We start from the raw sequence: 15,313 nt of genomic DNA, 5'->3' as shown, positions 1-15,313 counted from the left end.
TGCTTTCTAACAGCTTCCTTAGTATTGAGGTGAACGTTGCCTTGATGCGCCCACTTGATGTATTTGCTCTAGTGGCTGTGCCCAGCCACCTTCTCAGAAGTGCCGGCCCTTTCCTCAGTTCGTCCTCGGAAATATTGCAAGGGGCTAGAAGATGGAAAAGCAGGGGAATAGACCCAACAAGCCGGCACTAACAGAGGGCTGGCCTAGTGTAAGCCTTCGCAAAGTCTTGTAATGTGACAGTGGTGATTCGTTTCCATTGCTTTTAGGCAGCTCATGTTACCTCAACGGGGTAATAGCGAAGGATATGGGCCGCCACATCGGCAAAATACTCGTTGGATGGCGCCGAGATGCCTGCAAAGCCTCCCTTTCGAAACCCTTGGAGCATTCTCACAGCCACCGCCCTCTGCTGCGAAGACGAGCTCCACAAGGCAGCAATCTTTAATTGCTGGACCATCATGATGGAACCGCGGCCTGGCTCGGTGCTGAACTTTTCGCTAAACAGCTCGTGGGCAGATAGGATTGACTCGGTGTGCAGTCGAATGCGCGAGTCGTATAAAGAGGCTGTGGGAGAAACTAGGTGTAGGAGGCGGAGTACAATGATGTTGGCAGCATCGTAGAGTGATACTAATGCCGCTGATGGAATATCGGTATATGGTATCATGAAATGACGAGTATCCAACGATGTAGCAAGGTCTTCTTCGGCTTCAGAGACTGAGGGACCCTGATCCTCTTCTTTCAAAGAGGTATAGAACATGGCCTCTGACCTCCACGCATGGATCTGAAGCATTGCGTCCTGGATGTGATTGCTGAGTTTGGCTTGTAGCTGTTGCATGTGGTTGATATCAGATGCAATGAGATCATTTGCGGCCGACAAGCATCTTAATGCAGCAAAGAGAACATCAACCAGGTTGTCAAAGATGAGCTTTGGATGATTCTCAAAAGGAATTGTCGTCCATTGCCTCGAAGCAAACGGGTGAAGCCTGTTATCAGCCATTGCCGCGACAAACTATTAGGTCTATTAGTATGCGACGTAAATGTCTAAAGAGAGAATAAACGCACGGTTTGCAGCCGCAAATGCCTGAATATCTGATGCATAAACCCATCGCGGCATCGATCCGGTCCTTGCGCTTCCAGCAGCGAAGCCGCGCCGTTGACGTGCGGCAGCCATGCCTTTGGACAGGTGCCCGCTGACGTCTCAAAATGGATGAGCATGACTGCTGCACATACAATACTTTCCGGTGAATATAAAGATGAACCTGAGTCATCAAGCGATAGCAGGTACCGCAAGCTCTGCAACGCCCTCATGTACCATCTGCAGGCCTCAGTCTTGATGGATACGTCCCCAGTAACAGTGCCATAGCTGAGCATTGATGCTGCACGGATGGAATACTGTACAGGAGATGGATAGGGAGAGGCGAGAAACTCGGGGAGCTCGTGTAGCCAAATCTTGGATGTTCCGTTGGGAAGAGGCACAGATGGCCGAGCAGAGCCGAAAAAGCAGTCGATGAAATGAGACACAAAGAGCTGGTCAAAGGCGTTGGCGTGAGATGGCTGCCATGATGGAAGCTGCGGGAGATGCATCATCATCGTCATCTTATGTGGCGACCTCGACTTGATGGGCGTGAGAGCCGCTGATGATGAATCACGCAACGAGGCATCCGGAACGACTGTGTGGACGAAAAAGGCATCTGTGCGAGCACCAGGGCACTTTAATCCCATGCCGAGGCATCGCAGGCATTCAGGGAGAGATTCATCACACTATGAGATGAGTATAAGCTGAGTTCTCTCATGAGCAGTTGGCTGATCAAGGGTATGAATGAATGAATGAATGAGATGCGCACCTTGACTCTGCGCTTCCGACACGTTGCGCAGCCTCTGCTTCTGCCAGCGACATTGACCATGGCGGTGCTTTGAAATGCGAATCGCGTCAAGTCATGAGACTGTCTCGATGGATGGGTCACCTCTTCTTCATCATGTTTGATTCGCCTTCTTGCGCTGATGAGTAACAGCAGCCATAGCGAGTCAAAGCTAGCAGCATACAATAAGCAACGCTGCGATCCGATGTTATTCCGCACGTGGTCTAGAAGCCGTGATCGCCAGGGGGAGCCTCGATTGGCTGCTCTGTTTGTCCATGCTAGCGACTGACAGATCAAAACATTAAAACGAGGCAAATCAAAAGCGTTTGAAACATCTTTTCTAATCCCAAACTGGATTACGGTGAACAGCGCACTCACTCACTCAATCCACTTCCTTCTCCTCTCCTCTCATCCATTTCTGCTCATCCAAGCTCCCAGACCGACACTTAGCTGCCTCCTCTCCTCCAATAAGCGACCGCACCACGCAGCTCCATCTTCTCCAACCCGGCCTCCACTTTCAGCCCAGCTCACAAACCACAAACGCCCACAGGCTGGTCTGGTTGCTCTGCCACGTCACTTCACTTGGGGGGGTTCCAATTCGAATCGGCAGGGCTGTTTCTCTTAGGGGGAGCCCAAAAAGTGGACCGCAAGACCGGTCAGATGCATTTCATCTGCTTTTCTACACAATTTTGGGCCGCCAAAGGGAAAAGGGTTCATTTCACGACCATTTATGCGTGTATGACTGACTTTTTTTTGCTTGCTTGGTTTGCGTCTCTGCATCTCATACCCCACGATTTCATTAAACAGCTGCAGGTCCTTTCGTCTCGTCTCTTCATCTCTTCAGCTCTGCATCTCACGCATCATATACCCCTGAACGCCTAAAATCTGCACCTTGACTCATTGTTTACTCACCTCAAAAACGCACCATGGGGGAAGACAGCCTCCTCTCAGTCATATTCAGAGACAAGAGGGTCAAAGGCCGGGCCATCCAGGCCGCCACCAAGCTCTTCGCCAACACCGCCCCCATCGTCAAGACCATCGAAGCCGGCGCCGGCCTCATCAAGATTGGCGACACGCTGTCCAAGGCCAATGAGCTCGCCGGCAGGGTCAATGACTTTGCGCCCAGGGCGAACCAGATGGCCGATGGCCTCAACAAGTTCATCCCCGCCATGCAGGTCATGGGCCAGTCCGTCGCCGACAGCGCCCGCATCTTTGCGTATTTCAGCATGATTGCCACCACCGTCCGCATCGGCATGAACCTCGTCCAGACGTACCAGGGAATCCAGGCGCTGCAGCTCATCGCCGCCAAGCTGCACGACATCTCGGCCGCGCTCCAGGCCCAGACGGCCCTCATTGCCCAAAAGGAGTTTCCCGACTATGTGCACAGCATGATTAGAGAGCGCCTCACTCAGACGTCAGATGATCCCATGTGCAATCACTGGTTCTTTCTCTGGCACCCAGACGACGACTGGTATCCCAAGTTTTTCCATCTGCTGGAAGAGAAGCCCCTGGGGACAAGATTCTGCGGCTACACGAACCAGATTGACTCGGTGTTTGTCTTTATGATTGCAGCGCGGCGGCGTCTCACAGAGATGGAGTACAAAGCACGGCGGCGAGGGCAGTCAATGCGCCCAACACGGCTGCATCTCCTAGTCCCAGCATACCAGCCAGTTCTCATCGCAGAAGCACTCAGGATCCCCGAAGAAGTCGGTGATTTCGTCATGGAAGGACGCATCAACAGCAACCGCGAATTTGTCTGGCTAAATCTGCCCGACGACCAGAAACATTACACTCAAAACATTGGTCAGTGGATCCCGCCGAGTCCAACCTGGCTGGGCTGGGCAGCATCGAAAATCGGACTGGGCGAGAAGCCGCTAAGGTTGCGAACGCCGAGAGCTCTTGGATCTAGTCAGATACCCCTGGAGATTGAGGCGACGCCGATGCGGGATGAGGACGACGACGGGAGCAGTACCCTGGTCAATCCTTCGATAGCGCCATCTGAGGCTAGTTTTCGGGAGGACGAAGACAAGGGCAAAGACAAGGGCAAGCGACCATCATCAACGCCATTGCATCAGCGCGAGAGACGGCATCGCAGCAGCAGACGGAGTTGAGGGTTAAAGAAGCAAAGGGAATTCAAGCGGGAATAAAGAGAAGGAACAGGACATGGGCAGGACAAGGCATTGGTTATTATGAAAGGGCATGGTTGCACGGATTCAAGGCATACACATCACTCAGTGGATTTTTATCATTCTTCAGATTCCCCTTTGACACAAATTGAAGCACAAGACAGCATAAACGAGAGATCTGGCATCTCGGCGTCACATTTTCACGAACAGAACGACAGCATCGGCTTAGAGTATATAGAATTTTGTTTGGACATTAGATTGCGAAATCATAACGATTTGTCGAGAGTTTATATATAGGAAATATCATGTGGGAGCGGCATTTTCGTCATTCTTGATTAATTTACTTGTTCGCGATGAGAAGAGCTGTCCTAATGCATCTTTCACTAATTCGCTTATTTTACCTACTCTACGCGTAGCTCTTATTCCTCGTGACTGACAAAAACGTCAAACTCCACAACTGTCGCACGTCGCTTTCTGTTCCGCCGCTCACGCCTGGAGGCGGGGGAAGCACTCCAAGAGGAGAAAACTTAAAGTCTGCCTCTGTACCATTCTTGCCGCCGCTATATGTCCAGCTCCAGACTTCGGATTCGAGCTGCTCTGAATTATCCTCAATAATATCCCATAGCTTGTTGTATGCCGTCTTTAGTGCAGTGTACACGCCTTTGTTGCTGCAGAATTCGGGTATCGCAGTCGCGTTTGTGATGGAAGATGGAATATCTGTCACGTTGCTTGAACCGTGGCATCGCTCAAGCTGTCGCTCGTAACCCTTTGCCATAAGCGCCAACTGCCAGCTCCAGACGACGGTACCATGGTATGCAGAATTAGTAAAGTTTGCAATGAGGACATCGTTGTTGGATAATGCTGGGTTTGCGACGACGACGCCAATTGGGGTGCTCAGTCCGGCTGGGAATGGGCGGAGAATTGCATTTGCAGAGGCATTGATGAATGTTGTGAGCTGTTCGTCGTCTGTGGTGTTGAGCAGATAGTGGCGGAAGGCCGTGTCTGTGTGAGTGAGTGGGATAATCTCTGGCGTCGCTGTGCTGTTAATGGCCAGCCCATAGTCTATTATTGTCCCGTCAGTAGAGTAGTTGGATACTGAGTCGCCATTGGTAGGACCGTTGTAGAATGTGTTTTTGCTGATGTACTCTGTTAATCTCGTAACGGCAGTCTTCGCAGTCACATTATGCTGGAAAAACTGCAGCGTCTTGTCTTCCCATACTTTGGCCCGCTGAGCTGCGACTGAGGTCCAGTTTTGCGTCACCGAATTGTTGGGATAGACACCAGGCATGGCTGCCAAGCTGGAGATGGCATACAGAGCAGCAGGTGCCAGAGCGCAGTTGACATCGAATGGGATGCGGCCATTGGCGAGGCCATATGTAGAATCGCGCCATTGGCCGACAATCTGGTCGGGCTTGAGAGCGATGAGATTATCAACGGTTTGGTTCTGCTCAAATGCGGCGGTAATATTCATTATCTTGCTGGCAGTGGCGTAGCTAAGGTCTCCCCAGGTCAGGTTCAAATTAGTGACATCGATGGATCCAGCCTTGGTGTCCAGCAGTGGAGAGATTCTCTTTGGAGAAGAATTAAAGTATCGCGCCATCAAAATAGGAAGATAGTAGTCCGTATCAATCATCGGATACGTGAATCCGGCAGCTGTAGATGTGATGTTGTTCTGCAGATTTACAAACGTCGCATAATCGCCAATTGTCTCTTCGTGACAAACTGATCCGTCTGTTCGGTTCACACGCTCGAGTGCTGCTCCAATGACGGCTTCAATAGCAGAACCGTTGCCAGTGCTGAGGACGGGCTGGAGGAGAAGTGCAGCGAGCATGCTATCACGGCCAAAGTAAGTAAGGAAGCGCCAACCACCTGCAAGAAGCTTCTCAGTATAAGAGAAGAAGGAAAGAGAGGAGACGGTCTCTGGCTGTTGCTTGACGAGAGATTGGGACTGCTCGTTCAAAATCTGGCTTGGAGTGAGCTGCTTGAGCTGGGGGTAGTTGAATGAAGCTGTAAAGTGATAAAATCCAGATCCAAACCGCAGCGTTGTGTTGTCGATTTGAATGTGATTGTCACTGTTTTTCCAAGGCACAAGAGTAAAAGTAGTCGTTGTGACATTGTCGAGCCATAGACGAGCTATTTGAGCGCCCGTCTTTTGAAACTTGGTAACATTGATACCGGCCTGAATAATGGGACTGAGAAGGCTTGGTCCTTCAGTAAAGTCGCGTATATTTCTCACGCTGCCTAGGATTGCGATTGGAAGCTCAGCCGAGTCATTGAACGAGAGAACGCCCTCAACGCCGACAATGGGGTTGGCAGAGTTTTTGCTCTTGCTATATACCGGGCCTAGGGGAGCTCCTAGTGTGGAGTTGACAAGCTCAATGGCGAGGCTACCATTTTTGCCGCTCTGAGGCTGGAAGAATGTGCAGATGCCGCTGTTGCCAGCAGGCCACGCAACGATGAATCGAGGCCCAATGATAGACAGATTGCTATCGGGCAGAGGGCTTGTGACGACTGCCTGGGCATCAACGTGGCAGTCTGAATAAAAGTAGTCTTGATAGGGAGGGTCGCTGAGGTGCTGAGTTCTGGCTGAACATGATGGCGATGATGAATTGCTATTCGACTCGGCAGATTGCGCTGCGGCAAAGCTGCTGCAGCTCACAAGGAGCAGCAGCGAGGCGGCGAGCTTATGAAGCATTTTTGTCTGCTAGATGACAGGCATTGATTGATTCGATAAGAGATGAAAAGGGATTTTGTCTTATAACGGCTGAGTCAATCTGTAGAGTCGCATTGCATAACCGGGCCCCATGCAACATGGTCCGGCACACAACACGCATCACATTGCCTTTATATATCGATTTCAATCTCGGTCGGTATTAAAATCCGAATTTGACAACGATCTTCTGTTGACGCGTCGACGTCATTTGCGCCTTAACAGCCACCGCGCAAAGACCCGTCTGGGGTAAAAAGTGGGCGAGGGGGAATCATCATTCGGGCCTATGAATTGACAATGATTGTTAGCAGAACTTGGGGGCATCTGTGGGGGAGAATTGGACGCCACTGGGGATGGGAAAATGGCCTTTTGGAGGCTTCGGATGGGAAATGTACGTAATTGGCGTGATGGGGCCTTGATTGTTTCTTGTTTTCTGGCAAGCTGAGCGACGATCTTTCGGTGCGAATTCAACGGCGAATTTGTGTGTGGTGGGTTTGGACTTGGCGGGAGGGTAGCGGCAGCTTACCAAGAATTATCTCGGAGATGGGTCCGCAAGACAAAGGACTGGGTGGCTATGGGTTATGGGATGAAGGAAATGAGGCAAAAAAAAAATGTGATGAAGAAATCGTGACGAAGGCTTTTTGTTGTTCAAGATGGGTTGTAGGATGGTGAATCGAAGATCGCCGGAGATGCCCCGCACTGGGCTGCAGCATTGCACTATCGATTACAACCACCTTGGAAATAACGAAATGCTTGAGGAATTTCATAAGCATCGGCAACGTTGTGACGGTATTAGTCTTCTTATCTTATCTTGAAGAAGGAATCATGCCCAACATCTACAATCATCTCCTAAATTTATTGCTGTTTACCTAAACTGCGTTACCTAGCCAGATGCTGTCAAGTTAGCAGTATTAGACTGTTACCAATACGGTACTGAACGCCATTTCACAGCAATCTGCCACTACAGGTAGGTAACTTCTGCTATTTCTGCTGCTTCTACCAAACTGTGTATCAGAGCGACAAAGAGAAAGAGAGCGATTACGGATCACAAATGCAATGGTGCCGTTGCTGATGATCCCAGTGCCAGAGGAGAGGAAGCGGGCGTAGACACTGGCGGCGAGGATGTCGATTCTACAGTTGGTAATTGAGATGAGGGGGGCCAATACTATTCTTAGTAAGTCTCATATCTTCCACTCTACAAACATGAACAGTATATGCTAACATCTAGGTAGGCAATCGACCTACCTTTCGTAGACTGCAAACCCAAGAGTGAAACAACAGAGAGCCATCTCAATGTCCAAAGATGGTTCCGATGACCATTCTGTCGACGATACAAATATTGACTTTTATGTCACACAAAAAGGAAAAACACCAGAAAGAAACTCTGAAAACACCCATCAGCCAACCAGTCGACAGCGTGATGACAGAAATGCCAGCAGCCCAGTCTCAATATTCTCGTAACTTTGGCTACGAGTTGCCTGCCTGGGTAGATATACGCCTACGGAAACGATCTGTGAATGGAGAAAGAGATATGGATGTTCTCATAGCTTAGGTACTAGCTTGCTGTAATAGTCTACTAACTCTACTAACTCTACTAACCCTACTATCTCTAATATCTCTAGTATCTCGAATATCTCTAATATCTGTTGGAACAAGCGAAGCCTATCACACTGGAATGAATGGAATCCAGTTCTTCTTCTTCTTCTTCTTCTTCTTCTTCTTCTTCTTCCTTTTCATCGGCAAGTTCAGTTATGCGGCCGCTACCCTTCTCGGCTGCAAAAATGGCTGCCTCTTCCTTGGTCAAGTGACCAATTTGATGGGCTATTTTACGGAGCGTCGAGGTGCGCAAGTAACTGCCCGGCGTTCCCCAGAACTTTGCTTTGCCAACGAGATAATCCTTCCACCAACCGGGAACGTCGTGGCGCTGGCGCCGGAGGATACTCATGCAATACGCAAAGTACAAATATCTTGCGGCGGGGCGGAATTCGGTCCGGAACTGCAGCGAGCGCCCGTGGAGCTTACGGCCAAATGGGACTGCCGAAGTGTCATCTTGTGCGTCTTCCTCATAGAGCCAGTAGACTTTCCAACAGCCTGTGTTTGGGTCTCCATCGGGTAAGATAACTAGGCGTGCATCATCCAGCGCCTCTTCATACTCCTCGTGCATTGGGATGCCGTTTTTGGCTCCCATCAGGTGGCCATCTTTATCGTCCGATGGACCAAATAGATGTCGCGCAGAAGGCTCGCCCACATTGTATCTAACAATGTGAGCTGCTTTGACGTAACGCGAGGTATACCACTGCCCCGAGATGACACACCAAGTGGTCCTTTTCCCTTCGGCTCCATATGCTTTGAGCACTTTCTGGTGGAACCTTGATTGAGCATCTTTATCTCTGGACGCGAAAAGGGAGAGTCGTGCCCCTTCAGGCGTCTTGTAGCGGCTGATCAACAAATCCAGATATGCCCAGTCGGCATTCTCACGGTCTTGCCGCCAAATTATATCATCCAGCATCCTGCCGCTGAGTTCGTGGCGAGAGGTTCGGATCACAACAGTATCTCCTTTAAGGGCTGTGATTCGGCGTTCTAGTTTTTCAATTTCGGATTCGAACGTTCCTTTCGTGATGTCGAGGGTTCCTGCATGCCATTGTTCATTGAGAATGGCGACGACCTTTTCAGCTGCGGCGAGCTCTTTCTCCTTGATTTGAAGAGTGGCTTCTATCATCGATTCTGCGGCATCTCGATCTTTTTCCATCAACTGCTGCTTTGGAGAAGGGGCTTCGAGAGTCAAATTGGAGAGCTGCGAGATGCTGCGCTTTCCACCACGTAGATCCTCGAGTGCCTCCCGAACCCGCTGCGAGGCTTCCTTCGGCAACTTGCTTCTGAGTTTTGGGAGGCCAAGTAACTTGACTCCCTCATCATCATACTCTCGTATGTTGCCGGTGCTGTGTGGTGTTGGGGATTGTGCAACAGGGAGGCGCCTCTTGGATGGGCCGGCAGATGGAGAGGCTGTATAAACAGGTTCTTTGGGAGGTGGAGTCGAGGGCTCATCGCGTTGCTGCACCTCCTCTTGCTCAGTTCGTTGTTGTTGTCGTTGTTGTTGTTGTTGTTGTGCCTCCTTCGGCTGGGACTTATTCGACTTCTGCTTACTTCTCGGCATCTTGGCGGGTAAGAGTACGTGATACAAGTAGTGAGACTAGGTACATGTAGAGCTAATTAGAATAAGGACTTTACTTTGATTTGTTGGACAAACAATGGACAATACCTTGCGAAGATAAAGTTGCAAAAACGAAATCAAGGGTGGGGGGGAAACAGTCGATTCAGTGAGTATGGATAAATGTCTTTAGAAGGGGGAAAGCATGAAGAAGTAAAAGGTGTCTGCCTACATGTATTTAAGTTCGGAAGATGCTGTGGGATTAAGTGGGACTAATTTCACTTTATGCTCAATTCACTGCCACTTTGAAAAGGCACACTTGTAGTTATACAAATGTATTCGCCCGTCTTATAAAGTGACCATCAGTCTGACACCTGTATATTGCTGTCGCCGTTACTTTTAGCTCTACTATGTCTACAGGTACGTCTACTACGTCTACTACGTCTATTATGGCCTGTTATTTCCTGAGACTCTAGAGCCTTCCATTTTGACTGTCCTTTGGTTGTAGCAGTCGTAGTAGATGAAAAGTTTAGTCCACTTAATCTCAAGTATCCTCGAAACTTAAAATAGGCAGACTTTGCTGCTTCATGTTTTTCCACCTCTAAAGACGTCCATCCATATTCGCAGAATCGACTGTTTTCCTACCGACGGCTTCATTTTCCATTGCAGACCGCAAATCAGACTAGAGGCCTTATTCTAACCAGCTTCTTTCCAGCTTCACCATTTGTATCACCTACTCTCCTCACGCCATGATGCCAAGCAACAAACAGTTGAATGAGCCTGAGCCAAAGGAGGTTCAGCAACAGCGCACTACACCAAACGAGTACGATGATTTACTTTTAAAAATCCAAAGCAAATTACCAAAGGAAGCAGCACAGCGAATTCAGGAGGCACTCGAGGGCCTGCGTGATGCAGAGCGCAACATCTCGCAGCTCTCCGATTTGACTCTTGATGCTCCTCCTTCAGGATGAGGATGAGGATGAGGATGAGGATGAGGATGAGGATGAGGATGAGGATGAGGATGAGAGCGGCGATGAGGACGAGTACGGGAGTGGTGACGAGGAATAAAACAGCCCATGTTTGTTCAATTAGCCCTTGTTACTCAAATGATGGAGTGATGGACAATGTTGAAAAGCAGTACAAGTGGTAGAGGCAGAAGACATGCCAGCAAGTAAATGAATCACTGGGCATAAATGGTACATGTATGTAGCGGCGTCTACACATTACTTGAAAACGATTTAAATAAATTAATTGACAACCTTGCGCCCGTCTCAATTTGTCGCTTTTTTTCACCGCGATGGTTGTAACAAGGCTCGGTGCGGTCAGTGTATAGTAATAGCTGCTTTCCACGCCCAGTTCGTATGCTTTGATGATTTTGTCTTTAACATCCTTGTATCTTCCCTAGTTTGACCGGGGTTTAGCGTATCGTACGCGCGTGTCTTGGATCATTTTGACTTTGTATGCTCTTCGTAAGGTACTAGAAGTTAATATAGGTAGCTATTATACTAGATGCTGCATCTTTGCTTCACCAACTTACAGCACATCTTGAACAGCAGAAAAAGCTTTCGCCACGATTTCTTCATCACATTTCTTTTTGCCTCGTTTCCTCCATCCCAAAAGCCATAATATCTAGTCCTTTTTCTTACGGATCCATCTCGGTGATAATTTCTTGAAAAGCTGCCGCTTTGCCCACCAACTCTAAACCCAGCCACACAACAAGTTCGCCGTTGAATTTGCACTGCTACGACTACTACGACTACTCGAGTTGCCTGTTGTTTGCTGAGACTCTGGAACCTTCAATTTTCAGCCGGCAGCCTGCATATATGAGGCTGACATCTGGCCCAGTGATTAAAGTATCGAGGCGAATACCCGGAGTGAATAGGGGTGACACAAACACCCGACTTGGGTGAATTAATCAAGCTTAAACCGCGTAATCATGACTAGGTAACTACATGTAGATAGGTTGGATAGGTATTACGTCGCACCTTGGCTACTACAGCTACTATACCATCTCCATACAGCGACTACGACAATCACGAGTATAATAATACCCATGACGACTACTACAAGATTTAGAACAGATTCCAGAATTCAGCATTTAAATTAGTCACATTTCTTTCTATTCTTTGTTCTTTTTTTTTAGTTCATCAGGTAGGCAACCTAAGTCCATCAACAGCTTGGCAAAGCTCCTCCTCGTCATCCACACTCTCCCACTCATCCTCATCCTCCATCAACCCCGACAATCCCGGCAGCCCAGCCGCGCCACCAGAAACACACGCATGGAAATCATCCACGTCTTCGCCATCTCCAACGTCAATTCCCTCGTCCTCATCCGAATCGTCAGGCGCTCGCCGAAAAGTGCGCTCAGCTGCAAACTCGACGGCCTCTTCCTCGCCCAAGTGGCCTATTATACGCGCAACCTTTTGAAGAGTCGACTCGCGTAGATAGAACCCCACCGGTCTTTCGCCTGGAAGAGGATTGTCGAAACATGTTCGCCACCAGCCAGCGGGCTGGTATCGCTGCCATCGAAGGACAGTCATGCAGTAAAGAAAATACAAATATCGCGTCGCAGGTCGGAATTGGTTCTGGAACTGCAACAGACGCTGCTCGAGCTCAGGACCCCATGGAAGCCCATTATTGTCGAGACTTTCATTGTCGTCCCAGAATGAAGTCCTCCAACGGCTAAAAGACCCGTCCTCATCATCTTGGTCCTCCTCAGGCAAAAGGACTAGATTCCCCCCGCGAAGCGCCTCTGCATAGACTCGGTGCATGGGCATGCCATTTTTTGCTCCCATCAGGTGGCCGTCCTCGCTGTCTGGGGAACCGAGGATGTGTTGAGCTGTAGCTTCGCCCATGCGATGGGGCACAATATCAAACACTTTGACGTGTTTCGCATCATGCCACTGGCCAGAAATGACACACCAGGCGAGTTTGCCTCGTTTTGCGTCGTACGCCTTGAACACATTCTCGCGAAATCTGTTCTCGGCGCCGACGTCCTTTGGCGCAAAAAGTGCCAGCTTTGCCCCTTCAGGCGTCTTGTATGGAGCAATCAACGAGTCGATACACGTCTTGTCAATGGGTGTACTGGTACTAACAGACCCATAGCCTTGTCGCCAAATTATATCGTCCCGCATTCCGCCACTAATCTGGTGACCAGAGGTTCGAAGCACAAGAGTATCCCCCATGAGAGATTCGATCCGGCATTCTAAGTTAACCCCCTCCGAGTGAAGGGCCTCATTCTCGAAATCAATGTGCCCGGCATGATATTCCTCATTCAGAATACTGATGAGTTCTTGTGCTGCGTCCAGCTCCTTTCTCTTGCTGTGAAGAGCTTTGTTGATGACAGAGTCCACTCCAATTTGATTTAGCACCCTCAAAGAACTCATTTCAGTGCGTAAATCCTCCAATATCTGGTCAACCCGCTGCAATACTTCTTGCCGAAGATCGCCTCGGAGATTTGGGAGCGTCAGCGCCTCTGAATTCATTTTGGTAAATCGTAGTGGGATCTGAAGCTGATGGCAAAATATTCTTGATTTTACAGAAATTTCTTTGTGAACAAACGTCCAAGATGTAGTAAGATGTAGTCCTGATTATATAGCTTTGCGGATACACGTTGACTCACCATTTGCCTCTGCGCCATTAGTGGGTTGAGCATGTAGCCTTTGTTGGGACTCGCATTACATGGAAGATAAAATATCAAGAAACTTTGCAGCCATCGGTGTAAAACTCTATCATCATGCCCACTTCTTCTTCTGTATCCACCATGTCTATTTTGCATACTCTTATAATGGATACTGCTTCTCTTGCTTCTTTTATCTTTACTTCTATCATATCGACTATATCGACCATATCGACCATATCTCTGCAGCATCTACCACATCTACCGCATCTATGGAATCTATGGAATCTATGGAATCTATGGAATCTATCACATCCACTACATCTATCGCATCTACCACATCTACTACATCTACCACATCTACTACATCTACTACATCTACTACATCTATCGCATCTACTACATCTAGCGATACCATAGATATGGATACCAGATATGCCGACTACGAAATATTCTTGTTAGAATGTCTATTAGAGCTGCTGGAGCAACAACTACAAGAGATAATAGAGCTACTATGGTTATTATACTTCAACTCCCTTGACTACGATCACGTCGACGACTACGACGACTACGACGACTTTGATAACTACGACGGCTACAGCGAATACTATCCCTATTAAAGCCACTGCATCTTTCGTATCTGGCAGTTACAATATCTTCAGGGCCCGAGGAAAATTCGCAAAGGGAGCTACTTCTTCCTTAGATGGCTTGGAGAGCTTGTTTCAGACTATCTTCCGACTATCTTTAGGAATATCGACGCTGTCATTTTTGCGTTTACCTGCAGCTAGGAAAAGGTGTACAATAAATATCTACTCCATCTACCTCTTGCAGCTGCTGTTTATACACATAGATGGATGACTCATTAAATAAAACTTTGTACATAATCACTATAAATAGAAAAATTTACATGATGTGTATTTCTATTCCTGGCTGCGCTTGTATTTCGGTCTTGGATCTTAACCTTTTGCCAGCCCCCATCAAGCTTACTCGAAATAGCTAAAGACAGTCCACTAAAAGCCAAGCCGTAATGCTGGGGACGCGGACGGAGTACACTATAGTCTATCCGTTTAATATGGGACTGAGTTGATTAGTGGCGGATAGCGCCGAATGGCTTTAGCTTCTAGCGCTGTACTTTACCGTCTATTATAACAAGAAGTTGCATGGTAAGAGCTGATGCAGTCCACAAGATGTGAGCAATTGATCTTGATGCAGATAGTCAACCGTGGCTTTTTCTTCTACTGCCATGAATAACATGTTTCTCTGTCAATCCTCTTGCTCTCTAGCGGTCTTCGGCAGTTATTAGTCCAGTCGTTATGCCGTTATAGTTGTGGGGACAACGTAACTCCCAATGAGTGTCCTTAAACTTGTCGAGCGAAGCGCACAGCTCTAGTTCCTTCGTGTCTTCCTCTTCATCCTCATTTCCCCCTTAGTCTTGATCACGTTGGTACGAAATGAAAAATGATTAATCTCTTATTCCTTTTGTTTAGTGCGCAGCGCTAATGCCTAGAAAGCAGCGTTTGCTGTGAGATGGGTTGATTAGACATTGTCCTAATGGTTGAAACTAAGCACTAAGAGCTACCGCTGTCAGTGGTTGTAAACAGCGAATCATCTTTTCTCGAAATGCGATCGCGGGTCGCGCTCCGCTTGCCAACGAAGCATCAGCAATCTGCTCTTTTATTCTCCAAAACCACATCTGCTCTTTCAAAGTTCCCATCATCTCTTTTTCCTTACGAACCATTGACGCCGTCCAACGTTAACTTGTGCTATGCTCTCGCCATCTGTCGATTTTTAGAAGCGAAGCCCACCAAACCCGACTCAGAGCGTTGCGCGGCGCTTCCCTAAAATTAGCCAAGC

The 15,313-nt window shown here is 48.5% G+C and overlaps 5 protein-coding genes across 5 annotated transcripts; 1 reads left to right on the top strand and 4 right to left on the bottom strand.

Annotated features, from left to right (window-relative positions):
• Positions 1-231: 231 nt before the first annotated feature.
• Positions 232-2,341, bottom strand: GGI43DRAFT_55311 (Zn(II)2Cys6 transcription factor). The gene is made up of 3 exons (XM_083210001.1): positions 1,842-2,341; positions 1,060-1,758; positions 232-1,006 (listed from the first exon to the last, which is right to left on the bottom strand). The coding sequence occupies exons 1-3, from the start codon at positions 1,899-1,901 to the stop codon at positions 272-274; spliced, it is 1,494 nt and encodes a 497-aa protein (XP_083060125.1). The 5' UTR covers positions 1,902-2,341; the 3' UTR covers positions 232-271.
• GGI43DRAFT_55402 (uncharacterized protein) lies at positions 2,272-4,177 on the top strand. Its single transcript, XM_083210004.1, has one exon. The coding sequence runs from the start codon at positions 2,783-2,785 to the stop codon at positions 3,965-3,967; it is 1,185 nt and encodes a 394-aa protein (XP_083060124.1). The 5' UTR covers positions 2,272-2,782; the 3' UTR covers positions 3,968-4,177.
• Position 4,178: 1 nt separating this feature from the next.
• Positions 4,179-6,971, bottom strand: GGI43DRAFT_55322 (uncharacterized protein). The gene has a single exon (XM_083210003.1). The coding sequence runs from the start codon at positions 6,675-6,677 to the stop codon at positions 4,389-4,391; it is 2,289 nt and encodes a 762-aa protein (XP_083060123.1). The 5' UTR covers positions 6,678-6,971; the 3' UTR covers positions 4,179-4,388.
• Positions 6,972-7,946: 975 nt separating this feature from the next.
• GGI43DRAFT_427737 (uncharacterized protein) lies at positions 7,947-9,846 on the bottom strand (the record flags this gene model as incomplete). The annotated part of the gene is made up of 2 exons (XM_083208868.1): positions 7,947-9,450; positions 9,751-9,846. The coding sequence occupies 2 exons, from the start codon at positions 9,844-9,846 to the stop codon at positions 8,329-8,331; spliced, it is 1,218 nt and encodes a 405-aa protein (XP_083060122.1). The 3' UTR covers positions 7,947-8,328.
• Positions 9,847-11,987: 2,141 nt separating this feature from the next.
• On the bottom strand, positions 11,988-13,325 carry GGI43DRAFT_384197 (uncharacterized protein; the record flags this gene model as incomplete). The annotated part of the gene is made up of 1 exon (XM_083203485.1): positions 11,988-13,325. The coding sequence occupies one exon, from the start codon at positions 13,323-13,325 to the stop codon at positions 11,988-11,990; it is 1,338 nt and encodes a 445-aa protein (XP_083060121.1).
• Between the last annotated feature and the right edge of the window lie 1,988 nt (positions 13,326-15,313).

This window comes from Trichoderma evansii, assembly GCF_050947405.1.
Source record: "Trichoderma evansii strain SZMC 28006 chromosome Unknown GGI43scaffold_11, whole genome shotgun sequence".
In the NCBI taxonomy this organism is placed as follows: domain Eukaryota; kingdom Fungi; phylum Ascomycota; class Sordariomycetes; order Hypocreales; family Hypocreaceae; genus Trichoderma; species Trichoderma evansii.
This window is presented reverse-complemented; position numbering and strand designations above follow the sequence as displayed.